Consider the following 19,197-nt stretch of genomic DNA (forward strand, 5'->3'; position numbering starts at 1 on the left):
CTTTGGAAGACAAAATGATCAAGAAGGAGGTGGCTAATTAGTGACCTAGATATAGTTCACAAATTGGATTTGGAATTCTTGACCATAGTTTAAGACACTAAAATGAAGGACTCCTGCCTAAAAATGGAGTAACAGGGTCTTTTAAAGATGAGGAAGAATGTACTTATCAATCATTAGATAATATGATCAGTCTACGGCCATACCACCCTGAACGTGCCGGATCTCGTCTGATCTCGGAAGCTAAGCAGGGTCGGGCCTGGTTAGTACTTGGATGGGAGATAATACGATCAAATAAGTTTTAAACTAAGTACACAGAGGAAGAATAGAAAATTCTTAGGTAAACTCATGAAGTTAGTGATATGGAAGATAACAGGAAAGACCAAAAAATATTAGAAAGCATCACTGACTCAAGGGACATGAATTTGAGCAAACTCTGGCAGATAGTGAAAGACAAAGTAGCCTGGAGTGCTGCAGGATGTGGTCGAAAAGAGTTGGACATGATTTAGCAACTAAACAACAACAAGCCCACACAAGAAAGTAACTGAGAACAGGTCCAGAAACATAACTACAGAGTTCTGTAAACAATGGGCAGAATACATGAGATTTCAACACAATATGATTAAGAAATCATAACACTGAGATTTGAAGAAGAGAATTCAAGACTGGGATGTGAAAATGGGAAGGAATAATTTTCAGAGAAAATTAACAGGATCTAGCAGCACTGTCTGAGAGAACTTTGTGCAATGATGGAACTGGTATATATTTGCCCATGTGGCTACTGAGCAGTTGAAATGTGGCTGGTACAAACAAGGAATTAAAATTTTCATGTAAATGTTCAATTTAATTTTATGTAAAGTCACACATGGTAAGTAGCTATCATTTGGGCAGCACGTATCTAGTCTCTATAACAAGCTATGTGCAAAAAATTAACAGACATATGCACCAACAGCAAAGTGGAACCTACAGTATTTAGGAAAAAAGTTCAATGGAAACAGACTCATCAATAATCCAGATATTGAATTTAGCAGCTAGAACTTTAATTACAATACATATATTAAAAATCTATAAGAGAAAATGGAGATAACTTATGAAGTAATGCAGAATTTCAGGAAAGATATGAAAACCATAAAGAGATACCAAATAGAAACTTTATAGACTGATAAGTACAATATCTGAAATAATTAAGGAATCTCATCATAAATGTACTGAGATAAATACAATCTTATAGAACTTTTTGATGGCCAAAGGGTATGTCTTCTCCAAAGCATCATACCTTTATACATTATATGAACTCTCCTTAATGGAAATTTCTTTACTTCCTATCAGTGATAGTTATATAAAAATGCATGGCTTCCTTAAGAATGAGTTCCTCACAATTAATAACTTTCAAGGATAAATAAGATCATAACAAGTAAAAAAAAATAAAATGGACAGAACCCTCCCAAGTTCCTTACAACCCTAAAATTTAAAGACTTTATCAAATGACCATGATTAATTTGAAATATGAACTAAAAATATAATTTAGCTATACTTAAATAATGGAAAGCTTTATCTCATATTATAATTAACTTTAAGATTAACTGTGTCCCACATAAATATATATACCTTCACGGTTTAAAAATATAAATATTTTGCTAGATAATCACATTGTTAAATATAAAAACAAATTTAAATTACCCTCTTGTCCATTTCATAAGATGACGCTTCCGTACTTGGCAAAAGATGGGTAATAGTGGCTATTAGAATCTGTAAGAAATTAAAAAAAAGCTCAAAATACGTCAAACTAATGCTGTATCTTAAAACGAACACTAATGCTAATAAAGTGATAGAAAATATATTGTTGAAAATTTAAGCCAAAATATATTGTTATTTCAAAGTAACTTTTAATAGGTCAGTTTTTCAAGTATACTTAACTATCAAACATTTACAATCTTAATGTACAGAACCAAAGTTATATATGCTCTCTTAACTATAAATGGCTTTCTTATAGATTCAATTCTTGAATCAATATGTATAAATATACAAGTAATATATGTTCTCCAAAATCACTGCAGATGGTGACTGCAGCCATAAAATTAAAAGACGCTTACTCCTTGGAAGGAAAATGATGACCAACCTAGATAGCATATTAAAAAGCAGAGACATTACTTTGCCAACAAAGGTCCGTCTGGTCAATGCTATGGTTTTTCCAGTGGTCATGTATGGATGTGAGAGTTAGACTGTAAAGAAAGCTGAGCACCGAAAAATTGATGCTTTTGAACTGTGGTGTTGGAGAAGACTCTTGAGAGTCCCTTGGACTGCAAGGAGATCCAACCAGTCCATCCTAAAGGAGATCAGTCCTGGGTGTTCATTGGAAGGACTGATGTTAAAGCTGAAACTCCAGTACTTTGGCCACCTCATGCGAAGAGGTGACTCACTGGAAAAAACCCTGATGCTGGGAGGGATTGGGGGTAGAAGGAAAAGGGGACAACAGAGGATGAGATGGTTGGATGGCATCACCAACTTGATGGACATGGGTTTGAGTAAACTCCGGGAGTTGGTGATGGGACAGGGAGGCCCGGCGTGCTGCGATTCATGGGGTTGCAAAGAGTCGGACACGACTGAGAGACTGAAATAAACTGAACTGAATATATGTTCTGACAGAAAAATCAGAAGATACAGACAAGCAAAATGACATATTAAAAACCATTGGTAATTTATGACTCAAGACCTCTGCTTTGCTCAACAAGTTAAGAAGGAAGGTATCTTAACAAAATAAACTCCATACAGGACAAGCCCAAAGCTAACAACATACTTGATGGTAAAAAGTTAATGTCCTTTCCTCTAAAGTTGGGAACAAGACAAGGATGCTCATAACTGTCATTTCTATTCCACACAGTATGGGAAGTCCTACCACACCAATTAGGCAGGAGAAAGAAATAAAAAGCATCCAAATCTGAAAGGGAGAAATAAAATTATTTTTATTTGTAGATGACATGATCCTATACCCAGTAAATCCTAAACATTCCACCAAAAAAACTCCCTGTTAGATTAGAACTCATAAGTAAATTTGCAGGATGCAAAAATCAACATATAAAATTCAGTTGCATTTCTATACACCAATAATAAACTATCACAAAGAGAAATTAATTTATAACAGCATCAAAGTCAATAAAATACTTAAGAATAAATTTAACCAAGGAGGTGAAAGATCTATATACTGACAATTAGAAAACACTATTGAATGAAACTGAAGACGACAAATAAATGGAAAGATAGTCCATGCTATAGATTGGAAGAATTAACAGTTTAATTGTTCACACTACCCATAGTGATCTACAGATTCAGTGTAATACCTATCAAAATTCCAGTGGCATTTTTCTCAGAATTAGAGAAAACTATCCTAAAATAGCATAAAATATGAATGGAATTCCTCACCCCCACCACAAACAAAACCAAAGAGCCAAAGCAATCTTGAGAAAAAAGAACAAAGCTGGAGGCGTCACACTCCCTGATTTCAAGTTTTATTATAAAGCTAGAGCAATCAAAATATGGAACATGGACATGGAACAACTGACGGGTTCAAAATTGGGAAAGGAGTACAACAAGGCTGTATACTGTCATTCTGCTTATTTAAATTATATGCAGAATACGTCATGTGAGATGTTGGGCTGGATGAATCATAAGCTGGAATCAAGATTGACAGGAGAAGTATCAACAACCTCAGATATGCATATGATACTACTCTAATAGCAAAAAGTGGAGAGGAACTAACGAGTGTCTTGACGAAGGTGAAAGAGGAGAGTGAAAAAGCTTGCTTGAAGCTCAACATTCAAAAACCTAAGATCATGGCATCTGGTCCCATCACTTCACAGCAAACAGAAGGGGAAAAAGTAGAAGCAGTGAAAGACTTTATTTTCTTGGGCTCCAAAACCACTGTGGACAGTGACTGCAGCCATGAAATTAAAAGATGCTTGCTCCTTGGAAGGAAAGCTATGACAAACCCAAGCAGCATATTATAAAGCACAGACATCACTTTGCCGACAAAAGTCCATACAGTCAAAGTTATGGTTTTCCCAGTAGTCATGTACGGATGTAAGAGCTGGACCATAAAGAAGACTGAGACCCGAAGAATCGATGCTTTTGAATTGTGGTGCTGGCAAAGATTCTTGAGAGTCCCTTGGACTGCAAGGAGATTAAACCAGTCAGTACCAAAGGAAATCAACCCTGAATACTCATTGGAAGGACTGATGCTGAAGCTGAAGCTCCAATACCTAGGACCTGATGGGAAGAGCTGACTCACTGGAAAAGACCCTGATGCTGGGAAAGACTGCAGGCAGGAGGAAAAGGGGCAACAAAAGATGAGATGGTTGGATGGTATCACCTGACTCAAATGACATGAGTCTGCGTAAACTCTGGGAGATAGTGAAGGACAGGGAAGCCTGGCATACTGCAGTCCATGGGGTCACAAAGAGTTGGACACGACTTAACAACAACAATCAAAATATGGCACTGACAGTAAGGGGCTGACATAGAAATAGGCACACAGACCAGTACATTGGAATGAAGTCTAGACATAAACCCACATATACAGTCTATTTTTGACAAGGATGGTGAGAACACACACACGTGGCGTTGAAAAAAACTGGGTATCCATGTGCAAAAGCATGAAACTGGACCCCTAATTTATACCACTCATAAAAATTAGCTTGAAATGGATCAAAGTCTCAATACAAAGGCTTGAAACCTTAAAACTCCTAGAAGAAAACATAGGAAAAAGGCTCTGTGACATGGGTCTTGGTAGTAATTTTTTGGAAATCATACCTAAAGCACAAGCAACAGAAAAAATAAACAAGTAGGACTATATAAACTAAAAGCTTCTGCACAGAGAAAGAAACCATCAATAAAGTGAAAAGACAACTTACAAATGGAAAAAATATTTGCAAACCGTATATCTGTAAGGGGTTAATATCTAAAATATACAAGGAACTTCTACACCCAACAGCCAAACAAATTATCTGAATTTATAAAAGGGCAAAGATTCTGAGTTACATTCTGCCAAAGACACACAAATGGCCAATAAGAACATGGTAAAGTACTCAACATCAGTAATCATCAGGAAAATGCAAATCAAAATCAGAGTGAAGTATCACCTCACGTTTGTTAGGATGGCTATTTTTAAAAAGACAAGAGAGAACTGATGTTGGCGAGAATGTGGAGAAAAGGGAACCCTTATACACTCTTAGTGAGAATGGAAACCGGTATAGTCATTATGGAAAATAGTATGGAGGTTCCTCATAAAACTAAAAATGTAACTATATACTACTATATAAGTAGTACCATGTATACTACTTCTGGGTATACATATGAAGGAAATAAAATCAGTATCTCAAAGGAATATATGCACACTCATGTTCACTGCAGTATTATTCAAAACAGCCAAGATATGGAACAGTCCACATGTCTTTTGACAGATAAATGGATATAGAAATTGTGGTGTACATACATACACTATTGAATATTATTAAATCATAGGAAAGAAAATCCTGTCAGTTGCGAGAACATGAAAAAACCTGAAGGGTATTATGCTAAATGAAATAAGCCAGAGAAAGGTAATATTGTATGGTATCCCTTACATGTGGAATCTAAAAAAAGCTGATTTTATAGAAATAGAATAGTATAGTGGTTGCCAGGGGCTGAGGTCCAGTGAACTGGGGAGATGGAGGTCAAAGGGCACAAATTTTCAGTTATAAGAATAATAAATTCTAAAAAAAAAAAGAAATAATAAATTCTAAGGATTTAACATATAGTAGAGTAAATACAGTTAATCATACAATATTATCTTAAAGTTGCTAAGAGTAGACCTGAAGCATTCTCACCATAAAAAATATTAACAATGTGTAATAATCAATATGTTAATTATCTTGATTTTTATAACCCTTCTATAATATCAAATCATTGCTTTATACATTTTAAATATAATATATTTATCAGTTATTCCCCAAGGAAGTGAGGGAAAAATAATTTACTCTTGTCTTCCTGGATATTGTGGTATATATACTTGCAAATATATGACTCTTAAAAAACAATTTTATAATGTGACTTTTTAAATTAACATATATTGTACACTGAACATAGTATGAACAAAAGTGATAAAGTATGAAATAGAAGACCTTATTAAAGAAAGCAAAATATTAATATAGTTTTATCATTTACTGAAAATTTCTTAATCTTATTCAATTTTTTAATGTATATGTTAAAAATGTATTGAGGTAAACTTATTGTATTTTTATTGTATGCTATTATATTTTTTTTTTTTAATTTTTTTATTAGTTGGAGGCTAATTACTTCACAACATTTCAGTGGGTTTTGTCATACATTGATATGAATCAGCCATAGATTTACACGTATTCCCCATCCCGATCCCCCCTCCCACCTCCCTCTCCACCCGATTCCTCTGGGTCTTCCCAGTGCACCAGGCCCGAGCACTTGACTCATGCATCCCACCTGGGCTGGCGATCTGTTTCACCATAGATAGTATACATGCTGTTCTTTTGAAACATCCCACCCTCACCTTCTCCCACAGAGTTCAAAAGTCTGTTCTGTATTTCTGTGTCTCTTTTTCTGTTTTGCATATAGGGTTATTGTTACCATCTTTCTAAATTCCATATATATGTGTTAGTATGCTGTAATGTTCTTTATCTTTCTGACTTACTTCACTCTGTATAATGGGCTCCAGTTTCATCCATCTCATTAGGACTGATTCAAATGAATTCTTTTTAACGGCTGAGTAATATTCCATGGTGTATATGTACCACAGCTTCCTTATCCATTCATCTGCTGATGGGCATCTAGGTTGTTTCCATGTCCTGGCTATTATAAACAGTGCTGTGATGAACATTGGGGTGCACGTGTCTCTTTCAGATCTGGTTTCCTCAGTGTGTATGCCCAGAAGTGGGATTGCTGGGTCATATGGCAGTTCTATTTCCAGTTTTTTAAGGAATCTCCACACTGTTTTCCATAGTGGCTGTACTAGTTTGCATTCCCACCAACAGTGTAAGAGGGTTCCCTTTTCTCCACACCCTCTCCAGCATTTATTGCTTGTAGACTTTTGGATAGCAGCCATCCTGACTGGCGTGTAATGGTACCTCATTGTGGTTTTGATTTGCATTTCTCTAATAATGAGTGATGTTGAGCATCTTTTCATGTGTTTGTGAGCCATCTGTATGTCTTCTTTGGAGAAATGTCTGTTTAGTTCTTTGGCCCATTTTTTGATTGGGTCATTTATTTTTCTGGAATTGAGCTGCAGGAGTTGCCTGTATATTTTTGAGATTAATCCTTTGTCTGTTTCTTCATTTGCTATTATTTTCTCCCAATCTGAGGGCTGTCTTTTCACCTTACTTATAGTTTCCTTTGTAGTGCAAAAGCTTTTAAGTTTCATTAGGTCCCATTTGTTTAGTTTTGCTTTTATTTCCAATATTCTGGGAGGTGGGTCATAGAGGATCTTTCTGTGATTTATGTCGGAGAGGGTTTTGCCTATGTTCTCCTCTAGGAGTTTTATAGTTTCTGGTCTTACATTTAGATCTTTAATCCATTTTGAGTTTATTTTTGTGTATGGTGTTAGAAAGTGTTCTAGTTTCATTCTTTTACAAGTGGTTGACCAGTTTTCCCAGCACCACTTGTTAAAGAGGTTGTCTTTTTTCCATTGTATATCCTTGCCTCCTTTGTCAAAGATAAGGTGTCCATAGGTTCGTGGATTTATCTCTGGGCTTTCTATTCTGTTCCATTGATCTATATTTCTGTCTTTGTGCCAGTACCATACTGTCTTGATGACTGTGGCTTTGTAGTAGAGTCTGAAGTCAGGCAGGTTGATTCCTCCAGCTCCATTCCTCTTTCTCAAGATTACTTTGGCTATTCGAGGTTTTTTGTATTTCCATACAAATTGTGAAATTCTTTGGTCTAGTTCTGTGAAAAATACCGTTGGTAGCTTGATAGGGGTTGCATTGAATCTATAGACTGCTTTGGGTAGAATAGCCATTTTGACAATATTGATTCTTCCAATCCATGAACACGGTATGTTTCTCCGTCTGTTTGTGTCCTCTTTGATTTCTTTCATCAGTGTTTTATAGTGTTCTATGTATAGGTCTTTTGTTTCTTTAGGTAGATATACTCCTAAGTATTTTATTCTTTTTGTTGCAATGGTGAATGGTATTGTTTCCTTAATTTCTCTGTCTGTTTTTTCATTGTTAGTATATAGGAATGCAAGGGATTTCTGTGTGTTAATTTTATATCCTGCAACTTTACTATATTCATTGATTAGCTCTAGTAATTTTCTGGTAGAGTCTTTAGGGTTTTCTATGTAGAGGATCATGTCATCTGCAAACAGTGAGAGTTTCACTTCTTAAACTTATTGTATTTTTATTGCATGCTATTATATTTTTATAAATGAGTGCTTCAAGCAAAAAAATTGCTCTAAGGTAATTTACACTGTAAAAGGTTTTACTCACTAACAGAATGAATCTAGTATATCAGATTAATACTTAATACTGGTAATAGAACTGGGATTCTATTCCTAAATATGCATGTAGGCAGCCATTAGGGAATTCCTCTATTATTTTAGCATTTCATTTCTTCATTCAATTAGAGGTGAAGTATAACTATTTATCTGTAGCCATTGGCCACCATAATTTATAGTGAGGCAATCTGCAAAAACTCTATACACCTAAGAATTACTTAGGTAAGTATTAAAATACATAAACTGAGAAAGAAAATGTAAGAGAGCATTTGGAGGCTTTCAAATGAGAAAAAAAAATCTGCTTAAAGAATACCTTAACTTTCAACAGAATAACCAATCTTAAAGAGTAAAATTTTCAAGTTTTAAAATTACAAATGCTTTAATACATATATATATATATATATATATATATATATATATGAACATTCACATTTACATCCAGTTATCAAATCTTGCATGATTGCAGCAGTAGCTGCAGCCAACACACTTTTTAAAATTTATGTCCCATCACTTTTATGGCAAAATGTATCAGTGTTTTATATATATTTTCTCATTTAGTTTCCAGAGCAACTCTGTGAGGTAGGTATTTTTATCCCAAATGCAAACATAAAGAAAGTCAAAGTTTAGAGGACTGAGTAATTTGTTCATAGTTATAAACTTAGTAAATGGCAGAGTTGTGGGTTAATTAAACTAGGTTTAACCTTCAAACCCATCTCTGATCCATAATACTGTATTAAACTCAACAGGTATTTAAGAGATTCTATATGAAAGTCATCCTATGCATAAAAAATAATAAAGAAAAACTGTCACTGCCTTAAAGAAGCTTAGATTTTTTACACAAATATATTTAGTGCTACAATAGGGCCTTGGTGACAATGGTTGAGTGGCAAAAGCCTGGACCTGAAATTTAAGAGACTGGGTTTGAACTCTGTTTCTACCCTGGTTTAGCTTATGACTTTATATAGTTACTATATCCTCACTTCTCTCATCTCATATAAAGGGAGAAGAGGAGGAAGAGATAACATAACAATCTGCTTCAAATGACCTTTTATGAATTAAATGAGGTAACCATATGAAAAGGTGACTAGTATAATGACTGATAAATGGTAAGTGCTTAATAAATATTACTGTCTTTCCTAAAAATGTTATAAGAACATGAAGATAAGAAAGATAAATTCTGGTTGGAAAGAATAAGGATTCTTGGTTTTTGAGGAGATGGTATTTAAACCAATCACTGAAAGATGAGGTGGGCAGAGAAAGTAGAGCATTTTAGGTAAGAAGATGAGTAAAGGGTATGTTTAGGGGATAATAGCTGACTCAGGTGCCTAGACTACAGGGTATTTCATCAAAGGAATCTGTACATGATTCTGAAAAGATGGTACGGGTTCTCATCTGGAGGCTTCCAAGTAAGTTGCAACTAAAGAGTTTGGGTCTTATTCTATAGGTAAAAGAAAACCACTTGGAGACTTTAGTTTCACTGTTTTTTTCTCCTTCAGGATAGTGACATAAGTCATGTCAATATGAATGATGACTTGGAGGGATGACCTCAGAAGCCAGGAGACCAGTTTAAAAGGTTATTATAGTACCTTGTGTTACAGGAAGCACAGAACACACAGAATTAAAAGAAAAAAAAAAAAAAGAAAGAAAGAAAACACTTTATAAATGACTGGCAGAAGAGGAAAGGGAAGGAATGAACTAAAATAATGTTCTGATTTTGGTAACCGTTTTCTAACCTAAGACAGGGAATTATACTGAATTTACATTATAAAGACAACAGCAATAATAAATTTGCACGTAGCATTTAAAACCAACCACATAATCTCTTAATATATTATGATAACGTAATATAGAAAAGGACTACCATGAACTATGGTATTTCAAATATGTACCGAGTGGCCACTATTTAGCTATGTAAAATTTAAAGAAAACTATTAAATAATTTTATATTTCAAGGTATCCAACTATAAGAATCCTTAACAAGTCATAATAAACAAATGAGAAATTACTTACTTGAATAATTTTCAAGGGAGAATCAGGCTGGTAAATCTGAAGTCTAGGTACATAATGAACCAGCATGTGAAGCATGTTACAAGCTACATGGGCTACTGTTTTATTAGTAAACTGCAGTAATAAGAAAAAAAAATAAAAAAGAAATATGATAAAAAATTTCTTCTTGATATTATTCATTTATGCACTAGTTGTTGAAAAATTTTTAATCGTATATACATGTTTATTTTTGTCACTCTATATTTATATTAAAATATTAGAAAGATAAATATAACCTGCAAAATTAAAAATCATAACACATTCCAAATATATAATTAACTTTATTTTTTCTTTGTAACATTTGTCCTCATTAAAGTTTTTATTTCATTTCTAGAATGGCCTCTAAACTGCTAATCTTGTTATCCCATTTTTCCCCATTCCAATTTACTGTGTATGATACTTCCAAATTGTTTTCTGAACTGTTCTGATGCTGACATTCTCTGTGCTTAAAATTCTTAGATGACTCCCCACTGGTATAGTCAAACTTCTATGCTTATCTCTTTACGACCAAATCTCACCCGCTCTTTAAGCCCTGACTAGATGTGTCCTCTTTCTAAAGTCTTCTCTGATAACTAAGTCAAAGTAACCTCTGCTTTCTCTGAACTGAATCAGCAGCTTACATGCACCATTCATTTGGTTCTCTCAGCTTTTTATATTTTATTACTCTTATTAAGATTAATTTTTGATCAAATTTTGATCTTTTTCAGCCACACTATTAATCTCTTCAATCTAATATTTACATTTCTTTTTTATTCTGTATTTCTCCTCTGCCTAGCAAAGCACCTCAAACATAGTATATACTCAGAAATACCTGTCAAGTATTTTTGTATTTTATGTGTTTAGAGTTCTATATAGATATTGTATTACAAGTCACACAACAAAAAATAATATCACTAATCTTTTTACTAATAAAAATATTCATTTGTTCATTCAGACTCCAAATAATCAGGTTATTATTTCTGAACAAATCTGAATCTGGTCATAAACAGAGCATTTAACTTGAATGAAAAAGCCAAAAAGTGGAACAGCTTAAGAATACAGGAGGTAATAAAGATCAAAGAGTAGGTTATAAAAATACTGATTAAGAAATGGTAAACAGCCCTACGTATGTTGTTAAATGACTGGTTTCCTTTATAGCAGTCATCCATATGTATCTTATGGACAAAGCCAAATACATAAAAAGTTGGAATAAAACAGGCCATCACTAAGATACCCTAAATTCAAGAGTAGAACTACTAAGGAAAACATCAGAATCAAGGAAATAATGTAATGCACAAGATATAATTAACATTTGGGGGAAAATAATCATGCATTCTATACTATCTTAATACAGTCTTCTAAATATTTACTTACTTACCTTTAATGATACACAAATTACATTCAGAGCTTCCTTAATTTGAGGATGATGAGACTCATGGACTAGTTCTTCACAAATCCAAATACCTAAACTGCAAAGTGCTACACATCTGCAAAAAGGCAACAAGTAATGATACAAATAAAAGCGGATGTGCCTGTAAATGAAATGAAACCACCACCACAACCAAAATATCCCCAACCAACCAACCTAGAGTGAAGATGCACAATTTAGGCAAATTAATCAATTTGTTACCTAAGAAGATAAAGTGGGAGAACCCAAACGCAAAGCCTTATTTTTTAAGCTTAATTTAATCTTTATCTTATAGTGGAGTATAGTTGATCTACAATGCTGTTAGCTTCAGGTGTACGGCGAAGTGATTCAGATACACATATATCCATCCTTTTCAGACTCTTTTCCCATACAGATTATTACAGACTATTGAGTAGAATTTCCTGTTCTAAGCCTTATTTTCAACTACAATTTACTCCCAAGATCATAGGTGGGGATAAAGATACAGGATATTTCTAACAAACCCATATTGACAAATTGATATCATCAATTTCCCAAACAAATATGCAACCTGCTTTCAAAATAGAAACTGTAATTTTATTGACTGATAGCAGTAATAAGATATTTTTTTCTTTCATATCTTTTAAATTTAACATAACTAGCTAACAATTCTCTTTAAAACAAATTGAGAACACAAAACTTACACACTTTATAAAGGAATTCCAACAGAAATAGAACTTGGAGAATTTTTGTTTTATTTTCTAATGTGAAACTCCAGTTCCCTACTATGTCTGAGTTTCAGCTTGAAGAAAGTTATCTGATGATCAGAATCAGTAAAAATTCTATTAGTGTGTTCAAGTATAAGCTTCTAATGAAGCATGTAATTTTTCAAGGTACAAAAATAAGTCAACTCCTTCTAGTTTTTCTGATATATCTTCAATGTCGTGATACTCTTAAATTAAATTCAGTATAATGCTAAATTTCAGAATAATTCAATGCAGAAATACTTTTCTTCCTGAACGTAATGGATCAAAGTCCCCCTTTCATACTAATTTACTATCAAAACTGCAGAAAGTCTTTATGTGTGGTCTACTGCTTGCTTGCTTTCTCAGTCTGTCCACCCATAAACTTTACACACTCACAGATCTAAATGGCCAAGTGTCAGGCTTAGCAGTGGAAGGAGCTGTAATCCTAAAATAACAATAAACTCTGAAGTGAAGCAAAGTTCTCCATGGGTGCAGCTAACTAAAGGCACAAACTGGAATACAAATATTTAAGTTTTGTTTTTTGGTTGTATATGTATATAAGGCCATACATTCCTGAAAAGTATAGGAAAAGGGTGTGTGTCTGTGTCTGTGTGCGTAAGGCCCCACATTTCCGAAAAGTATAATCAAACAAGTTCAGAAAATGTTTAATGTTCAACTTCAGGGATTCTCCTATACTTGTCAACACCAGCTGTTATGTTAATGATTCCTAAATCTATATTTGAATAATTATGTTTTAGGCTTAAATATTCTTTCACTGGAAAGGCAATGACATTAAAAAAATAGAAAAGAAAAGGGCAGAAGATCTAGAATCGGAAGCTTAAGGTTCAAATCTGGTTCCGCCACTTATTACTTATACATCTAATAAGGCTCTGAAGACAAACTGCCAGGGTTTCAATTATGGCTCTACATTTTCTGTGTGATAGGGCAGATTACTAAAATTCTCTGGGCTCCCATCTATAAAAAGGAGGATAAAAATTGTTGCAAAGATTAAGTGAGGTAATAAAGTATTTATAACAGTGGTTGGCACTTGGAAAAAGTTTAATGAATGTTAGATTTCTATGCTGCCAGTTTCTTGCTAGTAAAATTGGAAGAATAATAATTCTAATAATTTCTTAGAATTGTGATGAGGATTGAATAGAATAATATTATAGGAATATCTCTGTAAACTTAGAAGGTTGTCATTATTAGCACAGAAAATGCTAGGGAAAGAATACTGAAAATCATCAAATTTAGAGTTAAAGCTAAATGAAATGAAAATGTGGAATAATGGAAAAGACAATATCATTTTCTAGTGTAGCTGAATTTTAATAAGATTAAAAGAAATCATTTTAGATACAGAAGGTGAAGATACTGAAGAAGGTAACTAGGATTTTATTTTTACTGAAGGAAGTTTGTAATGAAAAATTTAATCATCCAAATAATTTAAATTTGTGATTCAGAATAGCTTTTGTGCATCTGAAACAACCCAGACTGCTAAATAACTCAATTAACTTTTAAAATAAAACTGCACACACAGAAGAGTTATGTCAAGTCTTAAGAAAGTCTGACTTACCGTGCAGGACCAGAGGGCTCATCTCTTGCAGAGCTTAACACGGTTTTGATTATAAGTTCCTAAAATGAAGGAGAAACAGTAGCCATGACTAAGATTTCATTCATTTATTCAGCAAATGTTTATTAAATAGTCACTATGGGCCTAGGCACTAGGGATACAACAGAGAAATAAAACAGACATTTTTGTTCTCATGTACATAATTTTAATATATTCCAATGTTATTCATAAAATTAGCTAAATAAATAAAACAAAAGAAAGAAAGAAAGAAAGTGAAGTCGCTTAGTCCTGTCCAACTCTTTGGGATCCCGTGGACTATAGCCTACCAGGGTTCTCCGTCCATGGGATTTTCCAAGCAAGAGTACTGGAGTGGGTTGCCATTTCCATCTCCAGAGGATCTTCCCAACCTAGGAATCGAACCCAGGTCTCCCTCATTGTAGGCAGACGCTTTACCATCTGAGCCACTAGGGAAAGCCCTAAATAAAACAATAGTATGGCCTGAATGTTTGTGCTCTCTTTGCAAATTCATACATTGAAATCCCAACCCCTGAAGATGATGGTATTAGGAGGTACTTAGACCATGAGGGTGGAACCTTTATAAATGGGATTAACACTCTTATAAGAGACTCCCACAGAGTTCCCTAAGCACTTCTTATTCTGTGAGGAAATAGCAAGAAGGCACAAGCTAAGAACCAGGAAGAGGGCCTTCACCACAAAGTGACTATACTAGAGCCTTGATTTGGGGCTCAGCCTCCAGAACTGTAGGAGATAAATTTTGGTCACTTATAAGCTACCCATTCTGTAGTATTTTGTTACAGCAGACAAATATTTTTGGAAATTTATCACCAAATGTATATGTTCAAAAACTTTTTCCTGATTTTGTTGTTGTTCAGTCACTAAGTCATGTCCAACTCTGTGACCCCATGAACTGCAGCACGCCATGCTTCCCTGTCCTTCACTATCTCTCAGAGTTTGCTCAAATTCATGTCCATTAAATTGGTGATGCTATCTAATCATCTCACCCTCAACCATCTCATCTTCTTCTCCTTTTGTTTTTTTTTTTTTATTTCTAGACAATTTTCAAAAACCTTTATTGCCTAATTTGCTTTATTTTTTCAATCCTTCCCAGTGTCAGGGTCTTTTCCATAGAGTCGACTCTTTGCATCACAGGGCCAAAGTACCAAAGCTTCAGCTTCAGCATTAGTCCTTCCAATGAATATTCAGTGTCGATTTCCTTTAGGATTGACTAGTTTAATTTCCTTGCAGTCCAAAGGGCTCTCAAGAGTCTTAGTAGCACCACAACTCCAAAGCATCAATTCTTCAGCACTCAGCTTTCTTTATGGTCCAACTTTCACAGCCATACACAACTACTGGAAAAACCATAGTTTTGACTATATGGCCTTTGTTAGCAAAGGGATGTCTCTGTTTTTTAATACACTGTCTAGGTTTGTCACAGCTTTCCTTCCAAGGAGCGTTTTTTAACTTTATGGCTGCAGTCACCATCCAAAGTGATTCTCGAGCCCAGGAAAATAAAATCTGTTACTGCTTCTACTTTTCCCCTTCTATTCTCTATAAAGTGATGGAACCAGATGACCCTGGTTTTTTGAATGTTGTGTTTTAAGCCAGCTTTTTTTCCTGATTAGAAAAGCAATAATATGTTCACTATAAAGATAATTAAAGCAGATTTAATAGCTAAAAGGTATGAACATCTTTTTAAACTTTTCAAAACTTTGAGAATTATCATTTAAAAAAAAACTGCTTCTTTAAAAATTGTAAACCATGATATGTATGAATTTGGGGAGAAGGGCCAGTTAATAGTTAACGTATTTTTTAAAAATCATTCAATTAGAGGTTTTCAATGGCTAAGTCAAATATCTTTCTTGGTAAATGTCACATTACATTTCAAAATATTTTCAATTATCTTTTGATAATGATTTCTAACATAATTCTACAGTGATAAGAGAACAGATTCTGTATGATTTCAATATCATTAGGCCATGAAATTTTTGTATCTTGTTTTATGTCCCTGGATATGTGCCAGTGTCTCCTGGCTTATAGTCTATAGAAACTGGAATAGAATTCATATTTCATTCACTAAAGATTTATCACATATACAGACTGTAAGGTCCTTAAGAGGAGTGAACTTCTACTTACCTTTGTGAATTTAGCATCTAGCCCAATGGCTAGGAATTAATAGGTAGGTGGAAGTTACCTATTGTTTAAACCCTAGAGCTTTCTATGCAAACTCTTTCCTCTCTGTTCATGGAATTCTCCAGGCAAGAATACTGGAGTGGGTAGCCATTCCCTTCTCCAGGGGATCTTCTGACCGAGAAATCAAACCAGGTCTCCTGCACTGCAGGTGGATTCTTTACCATCTGCGCCACCAGGGCAGCCCCTCTATGTGACAGTGTTATTATTATTATTATTTTTTAAATCACTTCAGCCATTACGTCCTACACAATGGCCAACAAAGTAGAAGGCCGCTCAGTTCATGCAAATCACATATAGTAGGCTAAGCTAAACTCAAACAAACTCAAAACTGCCTAAGAACACTGAAGCTCTTAACTTATTTTTGATTTTCAGAATCTTCTGAACGTAGAAGAAACCAAAGCCAGTATATTCCTAAAGAGTAAAGGCCAATTTGTATAATTTCAATCAAGTATCATTGCAAATTCACATCAGCCCCTACGATTTTATGTTTCAGTGAAGTTCACTTGTCTAAAAAATGTCTGAATATATTCTCCATGCCAAGCATCATGGTAAGCTTGAGGATGTAGCAGTAACTAAGACCTTGGTGTTTATTTGTCTAAAGTATAAATCAGACACTGAAAAATAACAAGTGTGATAAAGAAAAATAAAGGTGGTATGGAAAGTATATGCAATATTCCAGACAAAAATTAGTCTTAAAAAATTTTTCAGAGAAAGCACATCTGTTTTAAAAAAGTCATCAGCATGACTCTCAAGGAGACAGAATGCTACTGTCCTGTCCCTTCTTTATTCTCTTTTTCTAATTCTAGGGCCAACTCAGCTCACAGAGACCATTTGGCAATTACTATAACAAGTACAACTTCTTAGGACTGTTAAACCCACAGGAATTTATAGTAGCTAAGAGAGGTTTATTATCTGGGTAAACAATTGCATGGTCACTTCAATTTTGCACCATCTCTTGTTTAAGCCTGTTAATACTTCAGGTACATGGGATCCCCACCCCAATTCCCTAGTTTCCTAGAGCAGAAAAGAATATTCCTTTACATTGTTTGATTCATCACCTTGGCAAACTGGAAGGAGAGTCAAATGCGCAGGCTGAGTGCCATCAATCTTAGAAGCCTTATATAAGCAGCATCATATCTGACTCAGGATTTCAATAAATGTTCAGTGAGTGAATGAATGAATCCTAAGATAATGACATATAAGTGGGTTCAACAGTGAGAAAATGTTTCCATAGTAGTTACAAATAATAAAGGCTATGCTCCTAATGAACATTCCAGCCTTTGTGTGTGAGGGGTACAGCGGGCTAATGTTCTTTAAAAATTGTGTGGCTTTCTAGAGGAAAATAAAGAATGCAAATTTTCCTGAATGTACTGTTATGATTATAAATTAGTCTCTGACTTCTTACCTTAACATCTGTAAATTGAGACACAGCAATATCAGGGATGTTGGGATGGAGAGCAGGCAGTTCACAATACAAGTTGGGAAAGCAAACCAAAGATCCCAGAAGAACTTGTGCTTCCACTCTTGGTGCCTATGTATCAGATTTTAAAAATCTTTAACTTATCAGAAAAATTACTTTATTACCTAATCAGATTACACAGAGAAGTCAGAGTACAAGACAAAATTCAAAAAGGAAAGGGGAACACAAAAAGAGTAGGTTTTCACCTATACTTTCCATATAAACTACTGTTATTCTCAATAAATGCAATGAACAAACAGAGCTTTCCTTAAGAGCAGCTAAAAAGCAGAAATGTGGCTGCAGCTAATGAGTATGTAGACAGGAATACAATTTTAGCTAACAGCATAAAATTACCCTAATTTCGAGGAAAAATATACTTTCATTTTAAAGGCAACTTATGTATTGTAATAAATTGTTCTAATGAGTAGAAGACTCGGTGTCTCTATATTACATCTGTAACAACCTAAGGATAAATAAAGTAACTAGGAATGAAAATGTTCACTGTATCTTCAAGAAATAGGCACTAGACTAGATGAGTTTATGGTATTATGTACATGATAAAACACCACCTATACAACTTAATAAAAAAAAATTAAAAATTATGCTTGGCAATAAATGCTGGAGAGGGTGAACTGTTGGTGGGAATGCAAACTAGTACAGCCACTATGGAGAACAGTGTGGAGATTCCTTGTAAAACTGGAAATAGAACTGCCATATGACCCAGCAATCCCACTCCTGGGCATACACACCGAGGAAACCACATCTGAAAGAGACACGTGTACCCCAATGTTCATAATAGCCAGGACATGGAAGCAACCTAGATGCCCATCAGCAGACAAATGGATAAGAAAGCTATGGTACATATACACAATGGAACATTACTCAGGCATTAAAAATAATACATTTGAATCAGTTCTAATGAGATGGATGAAACTGGAGCCCATTATACAGAGTGAAGTAAGCCAGAAAGGTAAAGACCAATACAGTATACTAACGCATATATATGGAATTTAAAAAGATGGTAACGATAACCCTATATGCAGGACACAGAAAGAGACACAGATGTATAGAACAGACTTTTGGACTCTGTGGAGAAAGCGAGGGTGGGATGATCTAAGAGAATAGCATTGAAACATGTATATTATCAAGTGTGAAACAGATCACCAGCCCAGGTTGGATGCATGAGACAAGTGTTCAGGGCTGGTGCACTGGGATGACCCAGAGGGACGGGATGGGGAGGGAGGTGGGAGGTGGGAGGGGGGATAAGGATGGGGAACACATGTAAATCCATGGCTGATTCATGTC

At 34.7% G+C, this 19,197-nt stretch overlaps 1 protein-coding gene across 4 annotated transcripts in view; it reads right to left on the reverse strand.

Moving 5' to 3' along the window:
• RALGAPA1 (Ral GTPase activating protein catalytic subunit alpha 1) overlaps positions 1-19,197 on the reverse strand; it is a 204,245-nt gene that overhangs the window by 74,926 nt on the left and 110,122 nt on the right. For all 4 annotated transcript variants that reach the window (XM_061159178.1, XM_061159181.1, XM_061159180.1 and 1 more), the window contains 5 exons: positions 17,839-17,964; positions 14,226-14,284; positions 11,898-12,006; positions 10,505-10,615; positions 1,678-1,746 (listed from right to left, as the gene is read on the reverse strand). In XM_061159178.1, the coding sequence (XP_061015161.1) occupies positions 1,678-1,746; positions 10,505-10,615; positions 11,898-12,006; positions 14,226-14,284; positions 17,839-17,964 (474 nt within the window). The remainder of the gene's footprint in view (positions 1-1,677; positions 1,747-10,504; positions 10,616-11,897; positions 12,007-14,225; positions 14,285-17,838; positions 17,965-19,197) is intronic.

This window comes from Dama dama, chromosome 13 (assembly GCF_033118175.1).
Source record: "Dama dama isolate Ldn47 chromosome 13, ASM3311817v1, whole genome shotgun sequence".
Taxonomy (NCBI): domain Eukaryota; kingdom Metazoa; phylum Chordata; class Mammalia; order Artiodactyla; family Cervidae; genus Dama; species Dama dama.